The sequence below is a fragment of the Malaclemys terrapin genome, chromosome 2, assembly GCF_027887155.1.
Source record: "Malaclemys terrapin pileata isolate rMalTer1 chromosome 2, rMalTer1.hap1, whole genome shotgun sequence".
Lineage (NCBI taxonomy): Eukaryota > Metazoa > Chordata > Testudines > Emydidae > Malaclemys > Malaclemys terrapin.
In genome coordinates, this window is record NC_071506.1 from 81480351 (window position 1) to 81506200 (window position 25850).

At 38.5% G+C, this 25850-nt stretch overlaps 1 protein-coding gene and 1 long non-coding RNA gene across 3 annotated transcripts in view; one reads left to right on the plus strand and one right to left on the minus strand.

Moving 5' to 3' along the window:
• The window catches only part of MIB1 (MIB E3 ubiquitin protein ligase 1), a 115066-nt gene that overhangs the window by 51493 nt on the left and 37723 nt on the right, over window positions 1-25850 (minus strand). For both annotated transcript variants that reach the window (XM_054020156.1, XM_054020157.1), the window contains exons 11-12: window positions 22021-22218; window positions 18139-18290 (exon numbers count right to left, since the gene is read on the minus strand). In XM_054020156.1, the coding sequence (XP_053876131.1) occupies window positions 18139-18290; window positions 22021-22218 (350 nt within the window). The remainder of the gene's footprint in view (window positions 1-18138; window positions 18291-22020; window positions 22219-25850) is intronic.
• Window positions 5322-24615, plus strand: LOC128832626 (uncharacterized). The gene is made up of 3 exons (XR_008444020.1): window positions 5322-6031; window positions 7400-7557; window positions 24024-24615. It is a non-coding gene; the product is annotated as an uncharacterized LOC128832626 (long non-coding RNA).

Genomic DNA, 25850 nt, shown 5'->3' on the forward strand with positions numbered 1-25850 from the left:
CTTGTTTGTATTAAACTTGCTGTCTATTAATTTCATTGTGACCCGTTTTTTTATTTTTTCTTTCACATTTCTATATTTACTTTTTCCCACAATTCGTGATTTTATAGATCTATATCAGGGATCGGTAACCTTTGGCACGCGGCTCGCCAGAGTAAGCACCCTGGCGGGCCGGGCCAGTTTGTTTACCTGCCACATCCACAGGTTCGGCCGATCGCTGCTCCCACTGGCCACGGTTCGCCGCTCCAGGCCAATGGGGGTGGCAGGAAGCGGCAGCCAGCACATCCCTCGGTCCACGCTGCTTCCCTCAGCCCCCATTGGCCTGGAGCGGTGAACCGCGGACAGTGAGCTGCTATCGGCCAAACCTGTGGACACGGCTGGTAAACGAACCGGCTCGGCCCACCAGGGTGAGTTGCGTGCCAAAGATTGCCGATCCCTGATCTAGATCATATTACTCCCTCCCCACTTGTTTCTTTTCTAAACTGAACAACTCTATTCTTTTTAGTCTGTCCTCATATCGAAGCCGTTCTATACTCTTGATTATCTTTATCAATCTTAACCTTTTCCAGGTCCACTATATCTTTTTTGAGAAGGGGTGACCAAAACTAGACACAGTATTCAAGGCATGGATGCACCACAGATTTATATAGTGGCATCACAATAGTCTGTCTTATTTTCTACCCCTTTTCCTAATACTTCCTAACATACTGTTAGCCTTTTTTACCCCTTCTGCACATTGAGTGGAAGTTTTCAGAGAACTGTCCAGAGTGACTCCAAGATCTCTTACTTGAGTGGTAATAGCTAATTTAAAACCCATAACTGTGTGTGTGTGTGTGTATATATATATATATATATATATATATATGGTATTATTTTTTCCAATGTGCATTACTTTGCACCTATCGAGGCTGCACATTACCTGCGATTTTCTTGCCCAGTCATATAACACAGTTATGCTTTAGTGTTTGTCAACAGGGACGCTATTTATAATTAAGGTTGAGTTGAAGTTTACATTGCAAGCCTCCTTTTTCAGTTGGCTCAACTTTCTCAAATTCTTTCTAGTCTGAAATTTTCCAGACTTGATTACAAGATGGTTATTTTAAATGAAATTTTTAGCAACATTAGATCAGCCATTTTTGAGTAACAAAAACATGAAGAAAACCCACCATGATTTTCCCACATGTTACAAACTCAGACAGGTCAGTTGGACAACTCAAAATTGGCCAAAGCTAGAAACCTCAAACATGACCTGTTTTACAGTAAACACTGAGAAAGAGCGAGCCACTTAGTATTTTTCAATTTTCTGGTGAATAAAATATTCATTTGTACACATTTTTCTTAGAAGTCTTTTCGATCGCCTTCCTCTGAAGGATCAGAGATGGCCACGGATGGAGATGGAACATTGGATGGTGAGGGGCAGGGCTCTGAGAGGGCACCTAGCTTCCTCTTTCTCAGATGCTTGGCTGGCTGGTTCTTGTTGACATTCGCAGGGTTTAACTGATCACCATATGTGGGATCAGGAAGAAACCTGGCAGTGCCATTAGAACAGTTTCACCATCCTCTGCAGTGTGACACTACGTGTCACTTCCCAAGATTATCTGGGTATGGCTGACTTAATCATTTCCCTGCCATTATGGAGGCCTTCGTGATCCCTCCTTTTATTTGCCTGTAGCACATAATTGTCTAGTCTCCTGTGGGCTGTAAAACTTTGGTCTATTTTTAGTTGTTGGGTTGAGTATGCAGGTGCTGGGCGGTGCTAGTGGCCTTCAATATACAAGAGAGCACACTAGATGATCTGGTGGTCCCTTCTAGCCTTAAACTCTATGATTTAGGCAATGTCTACAACTTACAAGCTTACAGGGGCACAGCGGTACCAACACTGTAAGAGCGCTCATGTACTGTGTAGCCACGTTATGCCAACAGGAGAGAGCTCTTCCGTCAAGATCATAAAACCAGTTCAACAAGCAGTGGTAGCTATGTCAGCTGACACAGCATTGTGCACACGAGCATTTATGCCAACAAAACTTTTGTTCAGGAGGATGTTTTTTCTACACCCCTGAGCAGCAAAAGTTTTGACAACGTAAGTGCTAGTGGAGGCATGGCCTTAGTCATTTTTCCAATTTAACCTAGTGCTATCTACTAGAACTGGTTAATATTTTCTGAATTTTGGATTAAAATTCAAATGTTAAATTTCAACAAAAAAGGAATGAATGTTTGCAGAAATTTCATTTCTTTGTCAACCAACTACACAGAGCCAGCCAAAGTTTTCAAAATTTCCAAGTTTCACTGAGAAAGATTTTGATTTTGGAGGGAGTGAGAAAACTACAGTTAACTTTTTGTAAGGGCAAGAACCTCATGAGAATGAAAGGGAAAAGTGTGGGGGGATCCTCCACTCTCAACACTTGCAATTTACCAGTGCATTTAATGAGGGCTCAGCTTTGGAACCTACTCCCCACCTGTTTAGCACAGCTCTAACAATTTCAACATATTACACCTTCTGCAATATCAATCAGCAGATAAATATTGCTTAAACATAGTTTTTATCTATAGACCTTTTGGTGATGTTCATCAGCTGGACATGAGCATGTCACAAACAGTAATGAATTTATTATTCACCCCTCTGAGGTAAGGAAGTATCCCCACTTTATAGATGGAAAACTAAGACAGAGAGATTAAGTGCTTACCGAGTGTCGCACAGGAAGTCTGTGACAGAGTGTGCATTCCCCACACTGGGCCGGAAGGGATTAACCCCACACTGTGGGTGGAGGAAGTTCCGCCCCTCAGGCTGTACTGGGCATGCTTCAAATGTTATGCTAGTATAAAAGGGAGCAATCTGGCTCAGTCTGGTCTGACCGTCGGAGAGGAAGGACTGTTGGTTGAGGCTCCAGCTGAGGAACTGTCACAGCCCTTGCCTGCGGGAGCTGGAGATCTGTAGCCATCAGAGTCCCAGGGAGTTACCTGTGCTGAGGTGCCCGGAGACTCCACTGCCCCATGGACTGCAGCTTCAGGAAGCACAGTAGGAAGTGATCCAGGAAGGTTGAGCAAGTGGTATCTTGTACCTCTGCAAGGTCAGCATGTTTCGGTGGGATTCCCTGCTGACCCAGTGGTGGACTATTCCGTCAGTGTTAGGGCCCTGGGTCAGGGCCCGGTGGAGTCGGGTGGGCCCAGGCCACCACCCTCCTGGTGATGGCCCCCCAGGTATTGGCCACTAGGGCTGCCATATTGACTCTGGCCACTAGGCCACACGGCCCTGAACGCAAGGGCCGCAGTATTGACTCTGGCCACTAGGTCACACTGCCCTATACCCGAGGGCTGCTGCTTAGACCTTGATCCTTGAATCTCACTGTGGCAAGACCCAAGATACTGTGGTTACAGCCTACCAGACTATCAGCACACACCCTGCCCACCCCGACAAGGGACAGGGCATGCACATTGCCACAAAATCTGACTGACATTGGAAGAGACCCAAGATTTCCTGATTCAAAATCGCATACTTTACCAAAGGCATCCTTCCTCTCTGGTTAAGGTTCTAAAGTAAGACTCAGAATAGGGGAATATTCTCTTTCACCAATGACAAAACCTCCCAATAATTTATTTACATTTTGAGGTCTATCATTAAGGAAAAGGACTAAAGACTTGTATGAATGAAAGATTAGGTCTCCAATCAGTCATTTTACATTCCATATTAAACTTGCCAGAATGATGAGTCACAGCATTTTTCCTATTTAAAATGTTAATAACTTTTCAAGTTTGACTAATCACGTAATCTTCGATATCATGCACTGGATCTCAGCTAGCTAAGAACTAAAATCTAGGTTCTCTTTTTATTTCTGTGAAAGTTTTTTAATTTTTTTTTTTTTTTTTTAGAATACACTTTTTTAGGGTGTTATCTTTCAAGAACCCCTTGTACAATTTTAGTTCAAATTTGGTAGAAATATATATTCGCCCTAGGCCTACTGATTTTGAGGCCACTGTGACATGTGGATTTTGAAAGAGGTGAGGGGAAAGACACTGAATTTATAACGAAAAGCTCAGATGAAGCCTCAGCTACAGACTAGAATGTTGCTGCACAATGTTATTAATTCAAGTTACACTCCAAAGAGCAAAGAAAGGGGAGGGCCTCAGAAAATACTGGTCTCTTCCAGTCAATCTTTTGCATTTCAACCCTTCTATCCTGAAAATACTGTAACTCAATTTATTAAAAGCAACACTTACATATATCAGGATGAGGTAATGATGCAGTCATTTCTTATATTTATGGGGCTAGGTTTAATCCTAAACATTGAACTGTTTGGTTATATTTGGCATTTACTCTTTTCTCTCTGCTGGAAAAAATATTTATGCTGCACCTGAGTGCCTATAACTGTTGCCCAAAGAACCACAAAGCATATTCTTCCAAAGGGATTTTTGTCTAGAAAGATACGGGAAGTCTTAACTGAGTTATTTTGGTTTTACTTACTACTGTCTGTGGTACTTAAATGAAGATGGTCAGCAGTTACTCCTAGCTATTCTCTTCTGGAGCAAATAACTGTTCTATATCAAAATTCAAAAATTTGTTTTCAGATTCTGAAAGTATAGCTACTGTATTTGTTAGAAGACAGTTTATATGAATGCAAATAAAATCTGCAGAATGATATTAAAATTTCTTCACCAAGAAACATTGTTTTTCTAAAATACTGGCACTCTGCTTGTTAGTAGTTTTTAATAAAGCAAAATTTATGCAGATAGTATTATAAACACATTACATAATGATAATTTGTTTATTAATAAAGCACAAATGTTTTCCATTTGCCAAATCATTTCTGATTTTGCTTAGAACAGGCAAATAGCACAAAACTTATCGGTCAAATAAAATGTAAATTTTCTAGAAAAAAAACTTTAAACTAGTTATATAATTAAACTACAGGGCACTTAGTCCTGAGACTAAAAAGCCTATTATTATTCACAGCACTTTTCACTGATCAAGAAAACAGGTTACACAATCTGTTGTGGCAGCAGAGGGATATTTATTGTTTCATATCTGCCTAAAGACCCTATCCTGCTACTACCAGAGCTTTTCTTTTTTTTTTTTTACTCTGCAGTGTTTCTAAGTATGGTGACAGCCGCATCAGGCTTTACTAGTAGCAGTGCAAGCTCAGTGAAAATCTGGGAAATATAAGTGGAAACATGAGAGACGGCTTTATTTGGCAGTGCTAAAAAAATATCAGGACAAATGGCTAAACAGTGTTGGGACAGCAGGATGAATAATCAATGAGCAGAGAGCAAGATAGAGGCTCCCTCAGATTCTGGATCGACAATCGACAACTGAGAGATTATTTTTTGCAATGGTTGACTAAATATGGTCAGGGAAGAGAGAGGCACAAGAGAGCCTGTTTGCCTGGGAGTGCATGTTTCAAATGCTTAGCTGCCTATAAAGCTGTAACAGTTTTGCTCATGCCCTCTGAGTGGGAAATACAGTTAGTTTCTTCTGTAGTGTGCATGTGGGAGCCCTGACCTCACTCACAGACTTGACCTCTGGAGATGGAATGTAGCTTCAACACAGATCTGCCTACAGTTAAGCCTGGAAACTTAACCTCAATCAAGAACAAATGCGGTGCAATATCTAAGGAGCTGGAAGAAATTTTTTTTTTTTTTTTTTTTTTGGGTCACTCCAACTTTTTCTCTGATTACTTTCATCTGCCAATGGGCTGAGTTCACCATCCCAGGGCTTCCTAGCATCTTTCCTTGGACACTTAATTCTTAGCCCAGCAGCCACAAGATATTAATTTCTACGCAACATCATCCATATTTTATCAATCCAAGAAAGGTAGCAGCACCAAGTAAGCTTCACTGTTCACACTATTTTGCTTTGAAGTTTTATCTATTTAAGGTGGTAAGGTACTGTATTCACTGACACTTCCCCCCTACTCCCCCTCGCATATAATGAAGAGCTGAATCAGACGAACACTCAAGATGAGATGGCTGCTGCTGATGTATCTCTCTAGGTCATTACCTCTCTTCCAACTGCAAATGCTGCATGATACTAAGCTTACAGGTAATAGGAGGCCTGTGTTATTCTGCACATTTAAAGGATACCTATGACTTTCTGCATGTTTAACTATTATTTACTAGATTGTTTTTATTGTTATATTCGTACCTCTATTCTGGGCACAGCTTAATTTCAGTGTGTTAAAGTATCAAGCATTTGTAGTGTAAAGAGCAGGCTTAGCGAAAACTCTAGTCCAAATTTCACAGCAGATATTTGACAGATCTTTTATCAGATATGCACTGGTAGTGTATTGCCATGCAATGATTTCTAAAAATCAAAATGATTTAATTTTAGTGAAAAGCATCACCGTACCTTAGAAATCACAACTAACTCAAACATTTTAAAACTATATTTTAAAAAGTCAATAGTACAGTAATTCACTGCTTAGCTCCAAAACATTTGTTAGATTTTTAGTGATCTACCTTAGATGTACAAGAAAACAACCTATTTTAAACCTAGAATGTGCATGCTGTAATTCTAATGCTGCATTGCTGTTTCTCCTTGTAGTACTGTGCTAGCTACTGCCACACTCTGATTTGCTCTCTATCAGCTGCACTAGCTTTTTGTCATGGGCTGCAGAAATTTTTACTTCCACTGCTCTCCCCTTTTCTCAGGCCTATTAAATTTACTAATTTTTAAGTTTATTTCAAAATAGCATTTCTAACACTGGAAAGGCAAAGTCTACTATAACGGACACCAACTTTTTTTTTTTCTTAAACACCTACTAACTATAAATTAGGCAGTCAATCTACTTCTGTCGGCTCTTTAAAAGTCACACCCTGCCCGCATACTGAATGTTTACTGGTCATTAAAAGCTGATCGTGTACCTCGGAAGCACATAACAGAATGTGAAGAAAGGGGATAAAATTCAATTTAAACAGATGAACATTTATCATTTATGTAAATTGGCACTGATATTGTAAGCCTGAAAAAGATTCTGCGACTGAAGCAGGTGAGCAACTACACAAACTCAAAAAAACTATTCTAGAAGTGCCGAGTAAGCATTGGCTCTCACATATGACCTCTGGCCCGCTAAAAGCCCAAATCCTGACACAATCATTTTTAAAAAATTCAATGTCATCTTTTCAATTAGCAGGATCATCAGCCTTGTGGGAGTTTGGTTTTTATTTGTTTTGCTTTTTTGTTTTAAGTCTGGATCTGCAGTAGAAAGAGATACTAGACCTGGGGGGAAGTGGACAGGATTTTTTGAGGGGGGGGGGGGAAGGGGGTAAAGGTTATTTCCTTCCATCATATTGGATGAGTTTATACTTCCCTTCAGGATACTAAATGCAATCTGTATACCAGCATGGAAATCTGGCAGAAGACTCAAAGAAAACTGAAGTTCTTATGGTGGACTACAATTATCTATTCCAGGAAAGTACTTTGCAAAGCCACCCACCAATGACATCTCTACCTTCAAAATTGGCCAGCCAGAATGAACACCAAGAGACAACAAAAATCTGGATAAGTGCTTCAAATGTCCATGTCATCACGGAACATGGAACTGTAAAACACTTTAAGTCACTTTGCAGGTAAATTGCATTGTAAAGTTCAGTCTTAGAGAAAAAGGTTAGCTTATAACAAGTTTATTTTAAGACTGTTCTTTCAAAGAAATGACAACATGCATTCAGCATCTTCTAACAAGGAAAGGAACGAAAAAGCAAAATACTTTCAGATTCTTTTTGACAGATAGCTGAGCAACTATATGTATTCCTGCCCAGAGTACATACTTCTTTATGTACCCATATGAACATATAATGCTATGGAATGTAAAGAAGTATGTATTTTTGGCAGGCACTGAACGACCAGTAAGAGGAAATTAAACTGCAGCTGGAAGAAACAGGTCTCCTATTGTTTGAATGACTTTCATGTGGCAAATTAACAAATTAACTTGGTAAGGGTCAGATGACGCTACTGCCAAAGTAAAATCACGTATTGCTTATGAATCTTGAAACATTATCCCAAGTCACTTATTTAGAGGGTGGGTAGAGAAAGTTCTGTTATTGGTTGTAGATAAATTATGAACAAAACTTCAGGGTTTTTGTTTATAAATTCAAAATGAGTTTGGAAATGCAAATAGTCACACTAGAAAACTCTGGATGAAATATATAGCCTATTTGCAAAACTGATTATCAATCCTATTCAGAAAAATCTTTTTCACCCTAACTTTACTCAACTAAAGTAGACTTTTTTAAAGATTATCTAAAGAAATGAGGAATGTGATTAAAAAAAAATCTTAAATCTGCAGACCATGCTCTGATTCCAAAATTAAGTTTGCCTAATAATCCATAGACACCGAGTCTAGTAATAATTAACACTGTTGTAAGAAACTGCTTGGCAGTTAAATTTTGATTTAGCAAACAGAAGAGAAAAATGTTTTCAAAATAATTTTAAATTACCATATACAAATTCTAATATTTTAGAGACATAAGTTTGGTGTTTCTCCAAATCAACCATTATTAAATGCACTGAGAGCTTGGATGGAATAAACTGCAGTGTCAGGTTCATGCATGTAAAGTGACAATGCAGAGATTTCTAGGCCACAGCTGCCAGTCAGCGGATTAAGGCTAATGACAGATTCCAAAACAAAAACACGGGAATCACAGAACACAGGATTCCTACATTTTTCTGAAAAACGCAGTCTAATTTTAACAAAACTGGCTAAGCAATTCTGAATTACATATGAAATTATCAAATTTATACTGCTGCTCCTTAAACTCTTCACCTAAAATTTCAGTTTTAAATTATGAAACCCTAGTTTGGTAAGCTGTAATTGTAAAAACTATATGGAAAATAAGAGAAAGGTGAAGCTGTCAACAGAAGCATACCATTTATTTCTAAAAATTAATGTTAACTAAAACACATCAACAAAATCAGTCAACACAAAGAAATTTTTAAGTAACGAATGACTTGTGCTGCACTTACTCATCTATGTATAGATATTATAGGAGGCTCCGAACAGTAATGCTTGCATATTATACATGCTTGTCGTAACAGGCACAATTGGCCCAGATTAAAGAATAAAGATTCTGAGTCCATTCGTTTTTTTATTTTAATATTTTTAAAATTCTGGGATCATTTTTTGTGTCAGGAAAGGAAAATCTCAAATGTAAGAGACCCAAAGGATAATTATGCCTTCAAAAATATTAGTTTATTGGATATGTGTTCCATTTTTCAAAGGAGGCGAATCTTAATCACTACAAAATACCAAAAATTATTAGATTTTTTTTTTAAAAAGTATTTAGCCGGAACTATAGAATTACACTTATATAAAAAGGAATCAAACTAATGTAACTGTATTCATAAGGTAATTTTTTATAAATTGGTCTGAGTTATTTTCCACATGATCAAATACCTTGGAATGTAGTCTGTATAGAACTCCAACCTCCAAATTACAGGCTGTTTTATAATGGAAAAAAGCTAAACTATTAGCAACTCTACTGGGTTTCATAATGCTGCTTAGCTTCTAGGCTCGTAACTGACAGATCTGTAGACTGAGAACCCAATTCACTATTGGAGTAAGTGGACAACTTCATTTATTTCTCTGAAGCTTTCCATGTTATGCCAGCAATTGATATGTAGGTTTCAATCTAAATATCTGACTATCTTTACTAAGGATCAAACTTATTGTGACGGGTTCTTTATAACAAGCCACTGATGCTGAATCTGCTCTTGCTATGCCGTAATAAGACAGCAATTCTACTATGAAACAAAATGACAGTTCTCAGAGAGATATAAAAGTTAAAATTATATATTGACATTGCTTCTTGCTAGCTCATATTAACATATCTCTAAGAATATACTCAGTCACTCTAAAATGTCACATCCATCACTTAGATCAGCTGTTCAATTTTAACTGAGCACATGCTGAACTCTGGGCATCTGCTGACACTGTTGTAACTCAAATATTTCAACTGCGTGACTGACAGGGATAACAGATGCTGACATTATCAAATGCTACACTGCTGTTTTCCATGGCCATTTTTTTGCCCCGATATGGCCAGTACATGAAACTGTATTGCCATCCAAAAGCACACTTGAGCAGCTGGATCTGTAAAACAGCTCCTGTATAACTGGTAAAAATAGAAGCCACTTTTATAGCGGTCTTTAATGCTTAAGTTCAAATGACACACCTGCTATGTTTCTATTAGGATAGATGGTGTAAAGAATATATTTACATAAATTTCATCATTAGACTTCACAACAAACAGATGAAGACTACACTTGACAGGAGCATTATTAGTGCATGGTTTGAACTAATGTCTCCCCGGCAAAGCTTAAAAAAAACCCCAGGTTTTCAAATGCAATATTTGTCTGTTTAGTGTATCTATTGCAATTTACCAGCACAAATTACCTTTAAGAAAATGCATGAAATATAGCACGTTTAACTCTACTTATAAAAAGATATGTAGTGTGTTAAGGAACCTTTCATCTAAAAGGGCTTTAGATAAAGAAAATTCCAGATTGATAACATCAGGTGTTTGTACAGAAAGAGAAAGCATGTGTAAACAGAAAAAAATTCCCTTGTACTATAATGGCATATATGGGAATTCCTAAAGTGAATGCTAAGCAGAAATGTACCAAAATGAATTAAAAGCACTTGATATTTATAAGAGAGAGGCTACAATACTCCTCTTTACACAACCTAATCTGTTACTTGTGCTAATCAACTATTGTACTAAAGCAGCAGCAAGATATAAATGGTGTGGGGGGGAAGTGTTGCTTTCTATAGTGCACTTTAATTTAATGAGTAAAAGGAATAAATGTAAGTGGCCCTAAACATAAATCCAAACACTCTCCAGAATTAAACAATCAAAAGGAAAAATGTTTAATACTGCCCCGGTACTTTGACATGAGGCTAGTCTATAGTTGTGCCTACAAAGATGCTAAAAGAGAGAACAGACTGGTATATTGTATAAGGCATTCTGGGGTAAATGTTTCCTTCCTGCCCTCCCTCCAAAAATGACTTAAGTTAAATCTCCAATTACTTTAAAAATTAAAAGCGAAGTGTCAATAAGTGTAACATTTATAGCTGAAAAATGTGTGTACTTTTAAAATTGTACGTGTACAATAAAAAACTCAGCTGTTTTGTTATAAAAAGTTACAGCTTTCCTGCACTCCAATGCTTTGCTAAAGCTGGTAAAATGGAACCAAATCACCTCTTCAATGGATTTGGTCCCCTTCAACCAGCTGTAGCTATGCATTGATCACTACAGGACATCAAATATTTTCAATAATGGATTTAACACTTGTATAATGGCAACTTTGAACATGCTTCAACTATTCTGGACAGATTAAATGCACACGGTCAACAGAAGGAAACAAATGTGAAAGTATGGTATTCAGTTATACTTCAGGATGTCCCAAAGGCAGTATTTCTAGATAAACAATTACTTGTAGAATTATTTGTGTTTCACATTCTGTTCTTATTTAGTAAAAAATGGTACCAATGGTAATTTCTATAAGAAAAAAATTCCGCATTCAAATAAATTGATTGTTCAGTCATGTATTGCTTCCTGTTTTTTCTTAAGGTTTCTCCCCCCCTGCTTTAAAAACACACAAAAAGGGAGGGGGAGAGGGAAACATACTCTACTATCATATTGATTCTGCTTCACAGGTATTCTTTTTCTAACAATATTGTACTAGAGAGGAAATCCCTCAGGGAAGCAACTGTATTTGCATCTTGTACATGTTGAGAATATTATTTACAATTAACAGCTAATAAATTTGTCACTGACCTCGATGCTACACTCTAATTCGCCACCTACTCCAAGGTTTAACCCTGAGAGATTATATTTCCTCCCCACTCACATTTAGAAAAGTCTTCTGTAAAAGCATTTTCTGAACTTTTTTCTATACTGTAATACCTTCCTAAAGTGTATGTCTTATGTTCAGCTTCCCAAATTGAATCACATGCACTTACTGAATTAAGTGCAAATACCAAGTCAAGATAATTTTCATCCTTTTAGAAAAATGACTAAAATTTTAGCACTTTCCCCACACCCAACCTATTGCCCTGGCAACTTAGTCATCCAAATACATCTGAGAATAACCCCCCCAAAGTAATCCTGTAATTCTTACTAAGGCTAAACATACTTTTGACAAATCTCATTTCTCTATTCCATCACCACCAAACAGTTCAGTACCTCACCCATACATAACATGGATTCACCCAATACAAATACCAAAACAGGAAATAGCAAAAGGATTTCCAACTCCATTTTTAAAGACATGTATAATCTCCCAAATTGCAATTACTAGTTTATGAACAAATTAGTCTCTGCAGCAAAATACATGCCATTTGCTATTGAAGAAAAGTATTTGAAAAGTGCATCTTACTGTTAGACATTCAGCTTCTGTTCCCACCTAAAGCTAAACTATACTAAAATTATAACTTTGAATTATTCCTTTGATGAACTGGTAATATGGATGCCCATAGGATGGTAGTCTGTATGGCCATTACTTAAGAAGTCCTTTTGGGCAAAAAGGCGATTCACTTTAAGATGTTAATTGCACTATTCTTTAAGCTTTATTCCCAAGACAGAATGCAGAATCAAGATGTTTGCGGCTACGGGGACAAGTGCACTCACTCACTCTTCACAGCTACATTCTTTAGCTCAAAATATTTGAAGCAACAGACTATTTCTGGACAAATTAAATATAACCATGGTTATGGTAATTTGGAAAATATGATTGACCCGTAATATATACCCAAGTCCTATTTTTGTTTCTATTTGGTGCTTGTAAAATTTGGTTAAGAAGTAAGAAATGGACATATCTCAAAATTAGGGAAATGTCTTTACAACTTTCAGCAATGGGGTTCATAATCCTTAGGGGGGAAAAGGCAGAAGCTAATGAGTTTGTAACAATCTGGTATATTTAGGTGGACTCAAAAATTTTAACAAGGTTCTCTGTTAAATAAAAATGAAATTTCTACACACTTACTCCACCTATCTTGAACATAATTGTTTCTTTTTACTCAGCAATTCCTTTAAGCAAGAAGTGTATCTATGGCACATACGGAATCAGGTCTACTGTATTGTATAAATTTTACATACTATTACAAAAGCCAAGAAAACTCTTATTCTGTACTGATGGTTCTTTCATACATGTACACACGAAGGTAAAATATCTTACCTGTTACAATAATTAAAACTCAAACGTTAGGATGTTGATTACTGGCCATAATCAACATATCATCATTAAGACACACTTACTGTATCCGCACAAGCATACTTTCATCGGACAAATGTGTAGAAAAAAATTCTGAATCATCTAAAACTATAGACCTCTTAATTATTTACTGTCTTATTTTAATTAAATATTTTCTACTTAATATCCAAAATCAATTAAACATTTAATGATTTTTTCAGATTATTAATTAAAACATTAGAAAGAAAGCATTAGGAAATAAGCAAAGATCAACAGAGAAACGGCAATATATTAAAACCTTGCAATTCAACATAATTCAATGTGCTAGATATAATAGGCTAATAATATCAACAAAGTTGAACCACATTTACCTCAATGATCTACAGACACGTAAAGCTTTCAGAATAAAAGCTAAACTGTAATTTTACAATAGTATACCGCTATCTCCTGTGACCAAATGATGTTGGTACTCAAAATTGACAAATTTGCACAAGGTTTTCTGAGAGCGAGGCTAACGGTGAAGCATATAGTAGTGTATTGCTGTTAACTTAATGGTCTGTAGAGTGGTAGCACAAACAGCTTGTTGGTTGATTGGTTTTTTTGGGGGGAGAGGAGTTATCTTTGCTTGAGTTTCAGCCACGATGTTCACTGGCACTCTTGGGGTACTAGAATGTATGAGCCACCCTGTGCATTAGTTCCAGGCCCCTACTTGCAGGTGAATGCCAAAAGAGAGGTGTGGAGGCCATTGCTGGAGACCAACTTTTAAAAAAGGTTGTTAAACCTTTATTCAAACAAACAACATTGCTTTACTGACACATCAACTATCACAAATCTATTTTGGGGGGGGGGGGGGGGCTGGGGGAGACTAAGTCATGACAGAACTCTTCCAGAAACTTCTAAGAGTCCTTAGCTGTATGACCCCATCTCCATACTATCCTGAGTCTCCCTATATGAGGGAAAAACATAATAGTTGTGGTGGGGAACAATCTGGGAGTCAAATGTCTATGACAAGTCTTTTAGAACAACTGCCTTCAATACTACTGACAAGGTGCTGACAGACTTGAAGAGTCTAGTGGGGTTTATACAGTTGCTCTTAATGAGGTCTGCCTGTTGTTTATTAGTAGGACTAGCAACCTGTCATAAAGAGGAATGTAGGGGTGTAGTAGACACTCAGCTGCTTCTGGATGCCAACTTGGCAAGTGTCAAGGAATCTCTTGCCATCATCCATCTAATCTTTTAATAGTAAGCGTTGCTGTATAATCCAAGCACTTCTGAAGTAAATTAAATCTATCTAAATTTGGCAAGAGGTTTGGGTCCTTTTGTGATGGGTCTTCACACTCATGTCTGTCACCTTAAGACTAGATTACTGCAGTATTCTGCACAGAAGTCTATAGCTTCAAACTATGTGAAAATTATAGTTAATCTAGTAAAACACCAAGATTTCACATGACACCATGGCAACTCATGAGGTGCAAAGACTGCACTAGCTTTACATTTATTTCCAGATTAAGTTAATGTTCTGGTTTTGTCTCAAAGCCTGAAACAGTTTATATACCTTCTATTTAACAGACTGCCATTCTATATGTGATACAACATAACAGTTAAGAACAAAGTACCTGAGCTAATAGTCCCCTAGTTTTAACTAGGAGGAGGCTAGCTGGAGGGCAATGAAACGGACAACCAATAGAAAAAGTTTGAGCGCTGCAGACAAAACTGCACCTGGGACTACATAAGCCACTCTGGCAAGAGATGAGGGGCCATGAAAATTTCAGAACAAAATGCAAACCTCATGAGATTTTCTCTTAATTTCTTCTCATATCCATGTGGAAAATACTCATCTACTCATACAAAAAATGTATGAAATAATCAAACTATTTCTTCTATAGGTTAGGAAAGAAGAAAAGGAGATTAAAAGAAAACCCACTTAGGAGGTGTTCATTTATTTATTTTTTTATTTTTATTTATATTTAGTTAGTTAGATGAGAGCCATACAAGCACCTACATAAATCTACGCTTTCCTCTTCAGTCACAATAGTATCCAGGTACCATCGTAGAGTTCAATCAATCACTTATACCTGTAATATTTTCCCACCTCTCAATCACTGTTCTTAAGCTTGTTATTGCAGGAATGCTTCTCTGGAATGTGGGTTTGCACCACACTCTGAGAACGGTCAGAGTAGAGCTCATTTGCCACACTGGGTTCCAAGGCTTCCAACTCCCAAAATTTCCCCCCTAGGATCAGACAGCCTCAGTGGCCCAATAAGCAGTTGTCTCAATGAGTAAGAGTGGTCTTGACTCCAAATACAGGGAATCTAATCTTGAGGTGAAGAACATATGGATCACGGTCACTAGGCAAGGTCCTCAGAGCAACAGCCATTGAATCCTGACAAGCTGGAGACAGAAGATGGTACTTTGCCTACTGCTGCTACCTAGATATCAAGGAGCACTGACTAATCTAGTAAAATGCCAAGGCTTCAGATTCTGATAGTCAGAAAGGCAAGTGCCTTCAAATGAGTGCAGCTAGTCATGTTGTCTAGTGTCTTGATTAGCTCCTTGAAGTGTTTCCTATCTTAGATACTATGGCGATGAGTGCTGTAGAAAAATTTAAGTGCAATTTTTCCTATTCTTCATAACATCATTTCCACTGGATTAAAGTACAGTTCCATTCAAAACAACTAAAACTGTTACTATCTGGTTCTGTGTTTATTATGTGCATCTGATTCCATATGGACATAGGAAAATATTTACGTGTAATTTGCTAACTGCCAGTCACGAAAATGTAAGAGTTAAAAGTTAATCGTGGTTCTCGTCTCATGTATTAGCCACAAAAATTAGTAAAGATTCTACAGGCCAAGCAATACCCACAGTTACACGTCCAACTCCATTAGCTTTTCTGTTACTAAACAATTCCATTACCTTTCAGCTCAAACAAGCAATGAAATAAAAACATTAACACTTCATTTATTCATAAAATGCTGGTTTAGTTGCATGCAAATGACATCACATTTTCCATTATATTTGCACTTAATGCTAATGAAAGTGCTGGACTGAAATTCTGGAGAATGCCATTTATCCATAAATAGCTCTTCACAAGCAGTGACAGTGAAAGCTTTCCAAACAGCTTAAATCAGGAGTCATCAACGTTCGGCACGCAGCTCACCAGGGTAAGCACCTTGGCGGGCTGGGCCAGTTTATTTACCTGCTGACGCGGCAGGTTCGGCTGATCGCGGCCCCCACTGGCCGCAGCTCGCCGTCCCAGGCCAGTGGGGGCAGCGAGAAGCGGTGCGGGCCGAGGGATGTGCTGGCCGCAGCTTCCCGCCTCCCCCATTGGCCCGGGACAGCGAACCGCGGCCAGTGGGGGCCGCAATCGGCCGAACCTGGTAAATAAACTAGCCCGGCCCGCTAGGGTGCTTACCCTGGCAAGCCGCATGCCGAACGTTGCCGATCCCTGGCTTAAATCATGCAAAAAAGCCAACTACTAGAATTATTATATACAAATGAAGATTTTAGAAAAAAATGTGCAGTTACTAAACGCAACAAAACATGCTTACAGATAAACAATTAAAGAATGAACTGTTGTGCATAGGTCAAAAATGGCTAATCTACTTCAATAAATATGCTATTATAAATACATGGTTTTGATGTTTTAAATTATTGTACCATCAAGGGCAAAGTTAACATGACAAACTTAAACATGCTCACTTTACACTGTACAGGGCTTTAAAGGAATATCCTTGTAACTTTGCTGTGTAAATCAGTATTTACTATTCTAAACAGAAAAGATTAAGACATTATGGTTACATGGTTAAGCACTCAAATTACATAATGGCATTGTTACAGTTGTATGTGCAACCCAAAACTGCCTACTTATGAGTGTGAACAATACAATCTTTAACTACATGACCACATATTTTTAAAATATTACACAATGTTTCTATAAGCTTACACATGCAACTTCATCTACTAATGTATGATAGTCTGCATATGGCAGGTAGAAAAACTCATTACTATGCTAAGGAATCCTCACTCACTCAGCAACTTACAGTACTCATAGCATGTTACATGAAGACTCCTGCAAATCTGTGCCTCATTCACTGGGGTTTATAAACATATATTATATTGTTACTTGAAAAATAGTAACTTAAGATCAGATGACTCAGGACAGGAATGTTATAATCACACAAGGGGACAGAGTTAAGGATACATATGGATCCATAACCATGGCATTCTCATATCTGAACGCCTACTATTCCCCCAAAGTACATTTTATGAAATTTCCTAGGCTAATATTTTTTGATTAATTAATTAGGCCAGGACAGCCCTTGCTTCATTCGGAGCATACGTTGCACTATTAGACGCTCATGTGAGAATACAATTAACCATGCAAACCACTGTGCTCCTATGGAACCCTTGCTGACTGCACAATTTCAGAAATACCCACATTCCCAAGTATATGTACCTACCATACATGCATGCACAACCCAACCAACCTTCCTTCCATTGGTAGAAAGTTGTTAAAAATACCTCTATTTCAGTTATTGTGCATGTGTAAAATACAGTTTTCAAAGCCTCCTAACTCCCAAATTTTCACTGAAATACTCAATGGCTCTTCTTAATAAAGATTCATTCCATTCAAAATTTCAACTTTTTACCCTCAGTTGTTCCAGCTATAGAACAGTTTAATGGTTGTATATAAAAATGTTTTTTAAAATGATTGGGAGAGCATCTCCTTCCCCTCACCACATAGCCAACCATCTCACCCTTCCTTCTCATACTCAGTAGCCGAACCATTTTTACATAAAGTCTCTCCAAAATTTCACTTTTGGGTAAAAATCTGGCTTGCTACATTTCAGCATAATAAATCTACTATAAAAGTTACCAAAATACCAGAATGTTTTTTCTCATTTTTCCTCCTTTAATCAAACATCATGAACTAAACACTAAAGACAACAAGAATGTACCTGGGATTCCCTCTTAGTGCAGCATGATGGAGAGCATTAAATCCATTGTTGTTTGTAATAGTAACATCTGCCCCAGCTTCTAACAGTACAGCCAGGATGTCATCACGTTTTTTACTTATCGCATCATGGAGCGGAGTGTCACCTTCAGAATCCTAAAAACAGAAATGATTTTCTTCAGCTTCCATATTTACCTATTTAAAAAGGAAATTTATGGGAAAAGAAGGTCTCACATGTCACTATAGGAACTAATGAGATGCAAATACAAGATAACTTTTAATACCATTTTCCAGCACTTACAAATTATAACTCCAGTCCAGTCTGCACACTTAACACTGCTTTTTGGTCATAATAGTTTTGTGAAGTTTAATCACAGAACGAGGACAGTCTGAAGGAGAAGTTAATATATATGTTTTTATTTATTAATTGTATTACTATAGCATCTAGGACCAGGACATCATACTACCAGGCACCATACAAATACAAAACATAAAATACAAAACAGACTCTCACTGCCCCAATGAGTTTACAATCTAAATGTAAGCCAAAAGGGAAGTAGAAGGAAACAATGAGACAATATTAATCAGCATGATAGGTAATTGTCTCAGCAGGCCAGTGGCCCATTTATCAAGCTTTATATAGGTATCACGGCAGAAGACAGTTTTGGGGAGGAATTTGGAGGAGATAACTTTGCAGCTGCTTATGGGGAGCTCCTGCCCCAATAGTGAGGGGCAGCACGTGAGAAAGCATAAAGGTGCTTTTTTGAAAAATTAACAAGCGAGTGATTGAGGCTGGAATTATTGGCCTAGCAGAGGTGGGAGCTGACATCTCGAAAGAGATGATAGGTAGGATGAGGATAGGGCATCAAGGGCCTCGAAAATGAAGACATGTTTATGTTTGATACAATAGAGAAGAGGGAGCCAGTGGAGGGATGCAGAGACAGGCAACATGTCAAAGCAACACATTAGGGGAAAGATATTTGAAGCAGCATTCTGAGTAGATGATTGGGGCAAGAATGCAACATTAATACCAGGGAAAAGAATGTTGCAAAGATTGAGACATGAGTTCATCAGAGCCTGGTCAAAAGTTTTAACTGTGTGGATAGGTAGGAAAGGCTGTATCTGAGAAACGTTAAGCAGAAAAAAAATTAACAAGATTCACACATAGCCTGAATGTGAGGAGCTAGAGAAAGGTCTGAATCAAAGAGGACTCCCAGGTTACAGGCCCGAGCACTAGGATGGTTGTGTTGTCCACAGTGAGTGAGAGTAAGAGGTAGGGAGAAGGGAAATTAAGAACTCTGTTATAGTCATGTTGAGCTTTAGCTGTCCGCTGAATATCCATGAGGAGATGTCAGAGAGACAGACAGATCTCAGTCTGGACAGATTCAGGTCTGGAGTAGAGGTAGATCTGTGTGATCTGCACACAACAAAGAGCTATGCACATTTTTCAAGTATGTAGGCAATTTGTAGTTCAGTATCACCTACAAAAGTCATTAACTGCCATGTTTTCTGCATGTATTTGCTATAAAAAGTGTCATGCATCACAAAAAAAAGTTAGACATTAAAAATTCTTTAAGTTCAAGATTTATAAAAATTCAAATGTCTACTAGCATAAATTTCAAATATATAGTTCATAAATTTAATCTTCATGTTCGAGACAACTGTCATACAAAAATTCAAGCTAAAACCTCCTCTAAAAAATAATATGAACAAAGCAGACCAATGAAAAATGTGCACACACACACCCCTCCAGGATAGTTAAACTTGTGCAAGGCTGTATTTTTAATGAAGCAAAAGGGAAGATTTCATGGGGCAACATTACATTTTATAAATAATTTATGGCTAGTACCAACAAGACAATACATGGTTTAAAGGTGCCAGAAATTTTTCAGCACACACCTGACCACAGAATTTATATTCACTTTTTTAGCTTCCTGGGGTTTTAGTTTTGAAAAGTCCAAATTAAAGAAAAAATACACTGGTGCATAATTTGCTCAAAAACCCAACAATTTAAATTAAAAATAAGCATCCTATAATGTCTACAGTAGGAAAATGTTTTTAGTTGAGTTCATTGTACTGCTGCAGAGATGCATATTCTCAGGATTTATGACAGGTTTCAGAGTAACAGCCGTGTTAGTCTGTATCCGCAAAAAGAAGAACAGGAGTACTTGTGGCACCTTAGAGACTAACAAATTTATTAGAGCATAAGCTTTCGTGGACTACAGCCCACTTCTTCGAAGAATAAATTTGTTAGTCTCTAAGGTGCCACAAGTACTCCTGTTCTTCTTTTCTCAGGATTTATGTTTCTGGGTGAAATCCTGGCCCTACTGAAGTCAACAGGAGTTTTGCAATTGACTTCAGTGGGGCCAGTATTTCATCACTAGTGCTTATCAATTAGCAGCACACTGCAGCACAGTGTAAAAAGGATCCCTTAGAACTTTTTCTGTGGGAATAGCAGACGTCAAAACAGCAATATCTGCCAAATTTGGCAAACATCCTGCACTGGCCCACCAAAATGAAATGACATAGTTTACTCATTCCAACCAATCTGATTTCTTGAGCTTATTGTATGTAGACTAAATTGTTTTCCTTTGTGCAGCGGGTTGGCTTGAGAGCTAAAGAACATGCCAGTTAGCTACAGCCAAGTCCCAACCCCAAATGCCTCCTGCATTCTCATCCATCTCAGTGAAATCAATTGCTTAACTGCATGCGCATTAGACTTCTCTGCACATGTGCAGAATCTGAAAATGTATTATTGTCATAGGGATTTTCTGATTTGTATTGCCTGTAGATGGTGTAGTTACATATATTCATTGAGTTTACGGACCAAAGGGAGCAGTAGATATAGCCCAGCCTCCTTTATATCACAGGCCATTTGAATTTCACCCAATTGCCCCTATTACTGAGCCAAACAGAACAGGCTGGTTGTTATATCCAATGCTTACAGAAACTGGGGTCTGGATTAAAGTTTGCTAGCTGAGGCTCTACTTCAGTAAGATGGAAGTAATAGGCGAGGAGGAAAAAAATTGAGTAAATAGCAATCACTACATTAGTTGCTTTAAGAAAGTTCTCACCTCTTCTTTCCAAGGTGCACAAATAGGAAAATTTGGTGGAGTTTGAAGCACAAGGATATCCAGATAGCAACAGTAGGAGTGTGTTGTATCATTCATATTTGCCTAGGGCTTTACAACCTTTTCTTTCAGATGCTGACCTCAGCACATTTATCCATCCTTTTTCATCTTTAGATTTACATGTGCAATGCACTGTGCATGCAGCTATGTTGAAGCTTCAGGTCAGGCAGAATGTAACTGTCTGCTTATTTAGAAGTGGGGTTTTGTTTGTTCATTTTTGAGGCAGTATTTCTCCCTTTTGCAGTACCGTTTGCACTAGTTTCCAATTAGTTTACAGAGGCAGTTATTCCTCCCTGTGTAATACCATGGCAGCAGAGGCTTTCAATAACAGACTTCATGTTTGAATGGAAGTCTTGTGGCAGACATACTGTCTGATGGGTTCAACTCTGGAAGGTGTTTTCTCCCTTTTTCTGACAGTCTAAATTTGCTGGCCTTTAGGTCATACTGCAAAGCTTCTCTTACCAGATTACATATGTGGGGAAGGATAAGGGGTGCTGACTGGAGGAAGAGAGAGTTAATCTGCATGTTAAACATATTTGTACATTGACCCAATCTATATAGTCTTAAAATATTATACACATGCCTAGAGCAAGGTGCATTTTAAATTTCAATATGAAATACAGAAAACAATTCAATTTAACAGCCTTAATAGGAATATTTATACATCTACATGCAGCATCCACCTACATAAATCTTGCAGTTTGCATAAATCTTACAGTTTGAAGACAAAAAATGAAAGTCAAAATTTGTTTTACCTGGAGACTAGGATGACAGCCAAAGTCCAGTAAAGTCTTCACAACTTGTAAATGACCTTTGTTAACAGCAATATGAAGTGGAGTCTGTCTGCGTTTGTTGCGAGCATTCAAATCTGCACTGCCTCTGTGCAAAACCTCTATCACAGCACCTTCATCTCCAAAAGCTGCGTGGTGAACAGCCCTGTCTCCATCTTTGTCCTAAAGTGTAAACATTGACTTGAAACAAATTCCATTTGTACTACACAATTATAAAAAGCTTACTTCAAAATGATCAATTAAGGGATCTTTATTGCATTTCCACAATTAGAGAAAAAGCTGTCCATGGCACCACTCAAACACTCAGCTAATCTGTACGAAATTAGTTCAAAACCAATCAAGCCCCAGCAAAAGAAGCTGAACACACATCTATGTGCAATATGCAATGATCAAGGAAGAAAACAAATATTACCTACATCACACAACTAGTGGGCTGTCACTTATCTACAATATCTATATACAGTATATAAAGCTTTGTTATCCGGCATGTTGAGGGAATGGGGGTGGGGGGGGAGGAGGTGCTGGTTAGTCAAAAATTCTGCTTAACTAAGAATTATACTTACCAATGGAGGGAAGGAATTTGGGCGCAGGAGGGGGAGCAGGCTCTGGGAGGAAATTTGGATGCAGGAGGGGGGCTGGGGCACGGGAGGGGTTGCGGGGTGTCGGATCTGGGTGGCGTTCACCTCTGGTGGCTACCCACAAGCAGTGCCATGTCCCTACTGCTCCTAGGCGGAGGCACGGCCAGGCAGCTCTGCGCAATACTTCTGCCCCAGGCGCTGCCCCCGCAGCTCCTGGCCAATGGGAGCTCCGGAGCCAGCGCTCGGGGTGGACAGGGCAGCGCATGGAGCCCCTGTGGTTGTTCCTTCGCCTAGGAGCAGCAGGGAAATGTTGCCGCTTCCAGGGAGCCACACAGAGTCACGTAGGGAGCCTGCCAGCCCCGTGCCAACCGGACTTTTAATGGATATCAAAAATGCTGGTTTCTAGAGCTTTCTGGTTGGTAAAGTGCCAGATAACACAGCTTTTACTGTAGCTATTAAAGTCTTCCAAGAAAAGTCAGGATAAACTTTTTGTCAAATTAATAAAAAACAAAAACAAAAAACCAAATTCTATAGGGATGAGCCTAGAATTAGAGAGAAGCTGAGAAAAAAGGATAGATGAATACAGAACTAAAAGGATATTTTAAGACTGTCTTTTAAAGAAGGGTTAAATTGACAAACAAGAGTTAAAGGATTGCAATACTACATTTATACAAAAAAAGATTAAATGAACCCTTTGGTGGGCATATAAATATAAACTCTTTACAATTAGTGACAATTATATATGAAGATAGCTTATATTCCAATATACAAAACTGGATGCTATACAAATGAGCAATAGCTAAATAAAATTAACCGGATTGTTGAATTTTTTGACTCTCAAGATGTGCGCAAAGTGCAATATTTCAATATGCTACCATACACTAGTTTACTGACACTTGGAAAATATCAAGGATGATAAATAGTAAATATTTTTTTTCATAAAAAGTTCCTCTGGATTCCAGTATAGCTGTCTTCAGAACAGTTTGATTTATAAAACCAAATTTTTTCCCCCACAAACAATCTGTGGCTTTAAAAGGTTTAAAATTATGTAGATTATATAAAACATTTAAATAGTTCACAGATTAAAACATGTCTTTGTGCAAAGGGACGGACAGTAATTTGGTATGATCAGACTAGTTGCCAATAGGATATGAAAAGTCAAATTTGCACTCTCAAAAAACATTTAAAAATCAAAATGATGAAAATCCATAGTTAAACCAAACCACCAAAAGACAGATGTCTGGTAATCTAAAAGTGTCCCTTTCTGTCTAGGTATTAGAAATATTTAAATTTACAAGATTTCCATTGAAGAAAGCAGCAACCTTCAAAGACATTGTTAAAACCCTTGTGTATTTTTTGTTCATAATGCTTCCAAATTGTCTTCCACAGATAAAGTTCATTCTCATCCACTAGTAAGGGATCAAGAAAAAGAAGAGTCACAAAGTCTAAACACAGTCCAGAAGGAAAGTGTTCTCCTATATTTCTTGGACACTGATAATGTTCCAGCATGGTATTCAGGATCACTGTCCTGAAGGAGGCTCTGTATAGTTTGACATTAGTGGTGATTAAAGATGCCATGGCACATTTTGTAAGACTAAGTGTTAAAGATGAATGAAATTTCAACTTGGGTAATTACATTCTGCCTCTCTAAATTTCCCTTGCATTTTAAGTTGCATACTGTGATTGTCTTCAACTCGCATCTTGAATTGTTGTATAGCATTGTAGTGTTGTGTTAGCTGCTGCATTTCATTCCAGAGTGTTTTCTTCCATTGGGAGGAGAAGCTATTCCTATTCATACTGGTTTACAATCTGCAAACTGCTCTGGGATCCACCAGAATGAAATATTATATATAACTGTATGAAACAGTCAAGTATTTTTAAGTACTTTTAAATACTATGTTAATGAAGTAAGCTATTATTTTTTTCCCCCATTTAATTTCCATAGCCAAAAGACTGAACTTAAAGACTACTGAATTATTAAAATAAACGCAGGTGCTTTTATTTTAAAAGTGTGGAGTTCCAGATATATATATGCATTATTTCTAGAACTAACTTCAGTAAGTTGTTACTCTAGGGAAAAAATACTAAACCGCATATTTTATATACAGCAGAATCTTAACTGTACTACCTAGAGCTGCCAAACAACTAGCTAAGAAGTTGTCCCAAGTAAAAGGGGCCTTAAAAAAAAAAAATCCAAACATTAAAATGAAAAAAAAAAAAAAACCTTTATTGAATATTTATAATATTTTATCTATTTTTTTATATTTATTCAATAATTTCTGCAGAAAGACTAGAATGCTAACACTAGGGTGACCAGATGTCCTGATTTGGGGGGCTTTTTCTTATATAGGCACCTATTACCCCTTACCCCCGTCCCGATTTTTTACACTTGCTATCTGGTCACCCTAGCTAACACCCAGATAAGCATTTGAGCCCTACGTTACTAATCAAATGCATCCTGATTAAGCGGCATTGTTACTTATTGTCCTGATTAAGCATAAGTCATCACTGTTCAGTATCTGGTTAAATCAGTTCCTAGGGGAGACAACACAACGAAGTAGCCACCCCAAGTGAGCATGTCCTAAGTGCAATCCTATCTGTGTTCCTTACCATCCAACCCCTCACCCCATGATCCAAAGTCAGTTTTTTAACACTCCCGTTCTCTATTCAATCTAGGGTTGCCAATTTTCTAATTGCAGAAAACTGAACACTCTTGCCCCGCCCCCTGCTCATTCCCCGAGGCTCTGCCCCCGCTCACTCCATCTCCCCTCTTCGTTGCTCTCTCCCCCCACCCTCGCTCATTCATTTTCACTGGGCTGGGGCAGGGGGTTGGAGTGTGGGTGCGGACTCCCGGGTGGGGCCAGAAATAGGGGTTTGGAGTGCCGGAAGGGGGCTCTAGGCTGGGGTCAAAGGATTCGGAATATGGGAGAGAGCTCCGGGCTGGGGCAGGGGTTTGGGGGGTGGGAGGGGGTATGGGCTCTGGGCTGGGGGTGCAGGCTCTGGGGTGGGGCCAGAAATGAGGGGTTCAGGGTGCAGGAGGGGGGCCCAGGTTGGGGCAGGGGTGGAGGAGGTGAGGGGTGCAGGCTCCATGCGGCTCCCAGGAAGCAGCTGGCATGTCCCTACTGCTCCTTGGGGGAAGGGCAGCTACGAGGGCTCTACGCCCTGCCCCCGCCCACAGGTACCGCCCCTGCAGCTCCCATTGGCCACGGTTCCCTG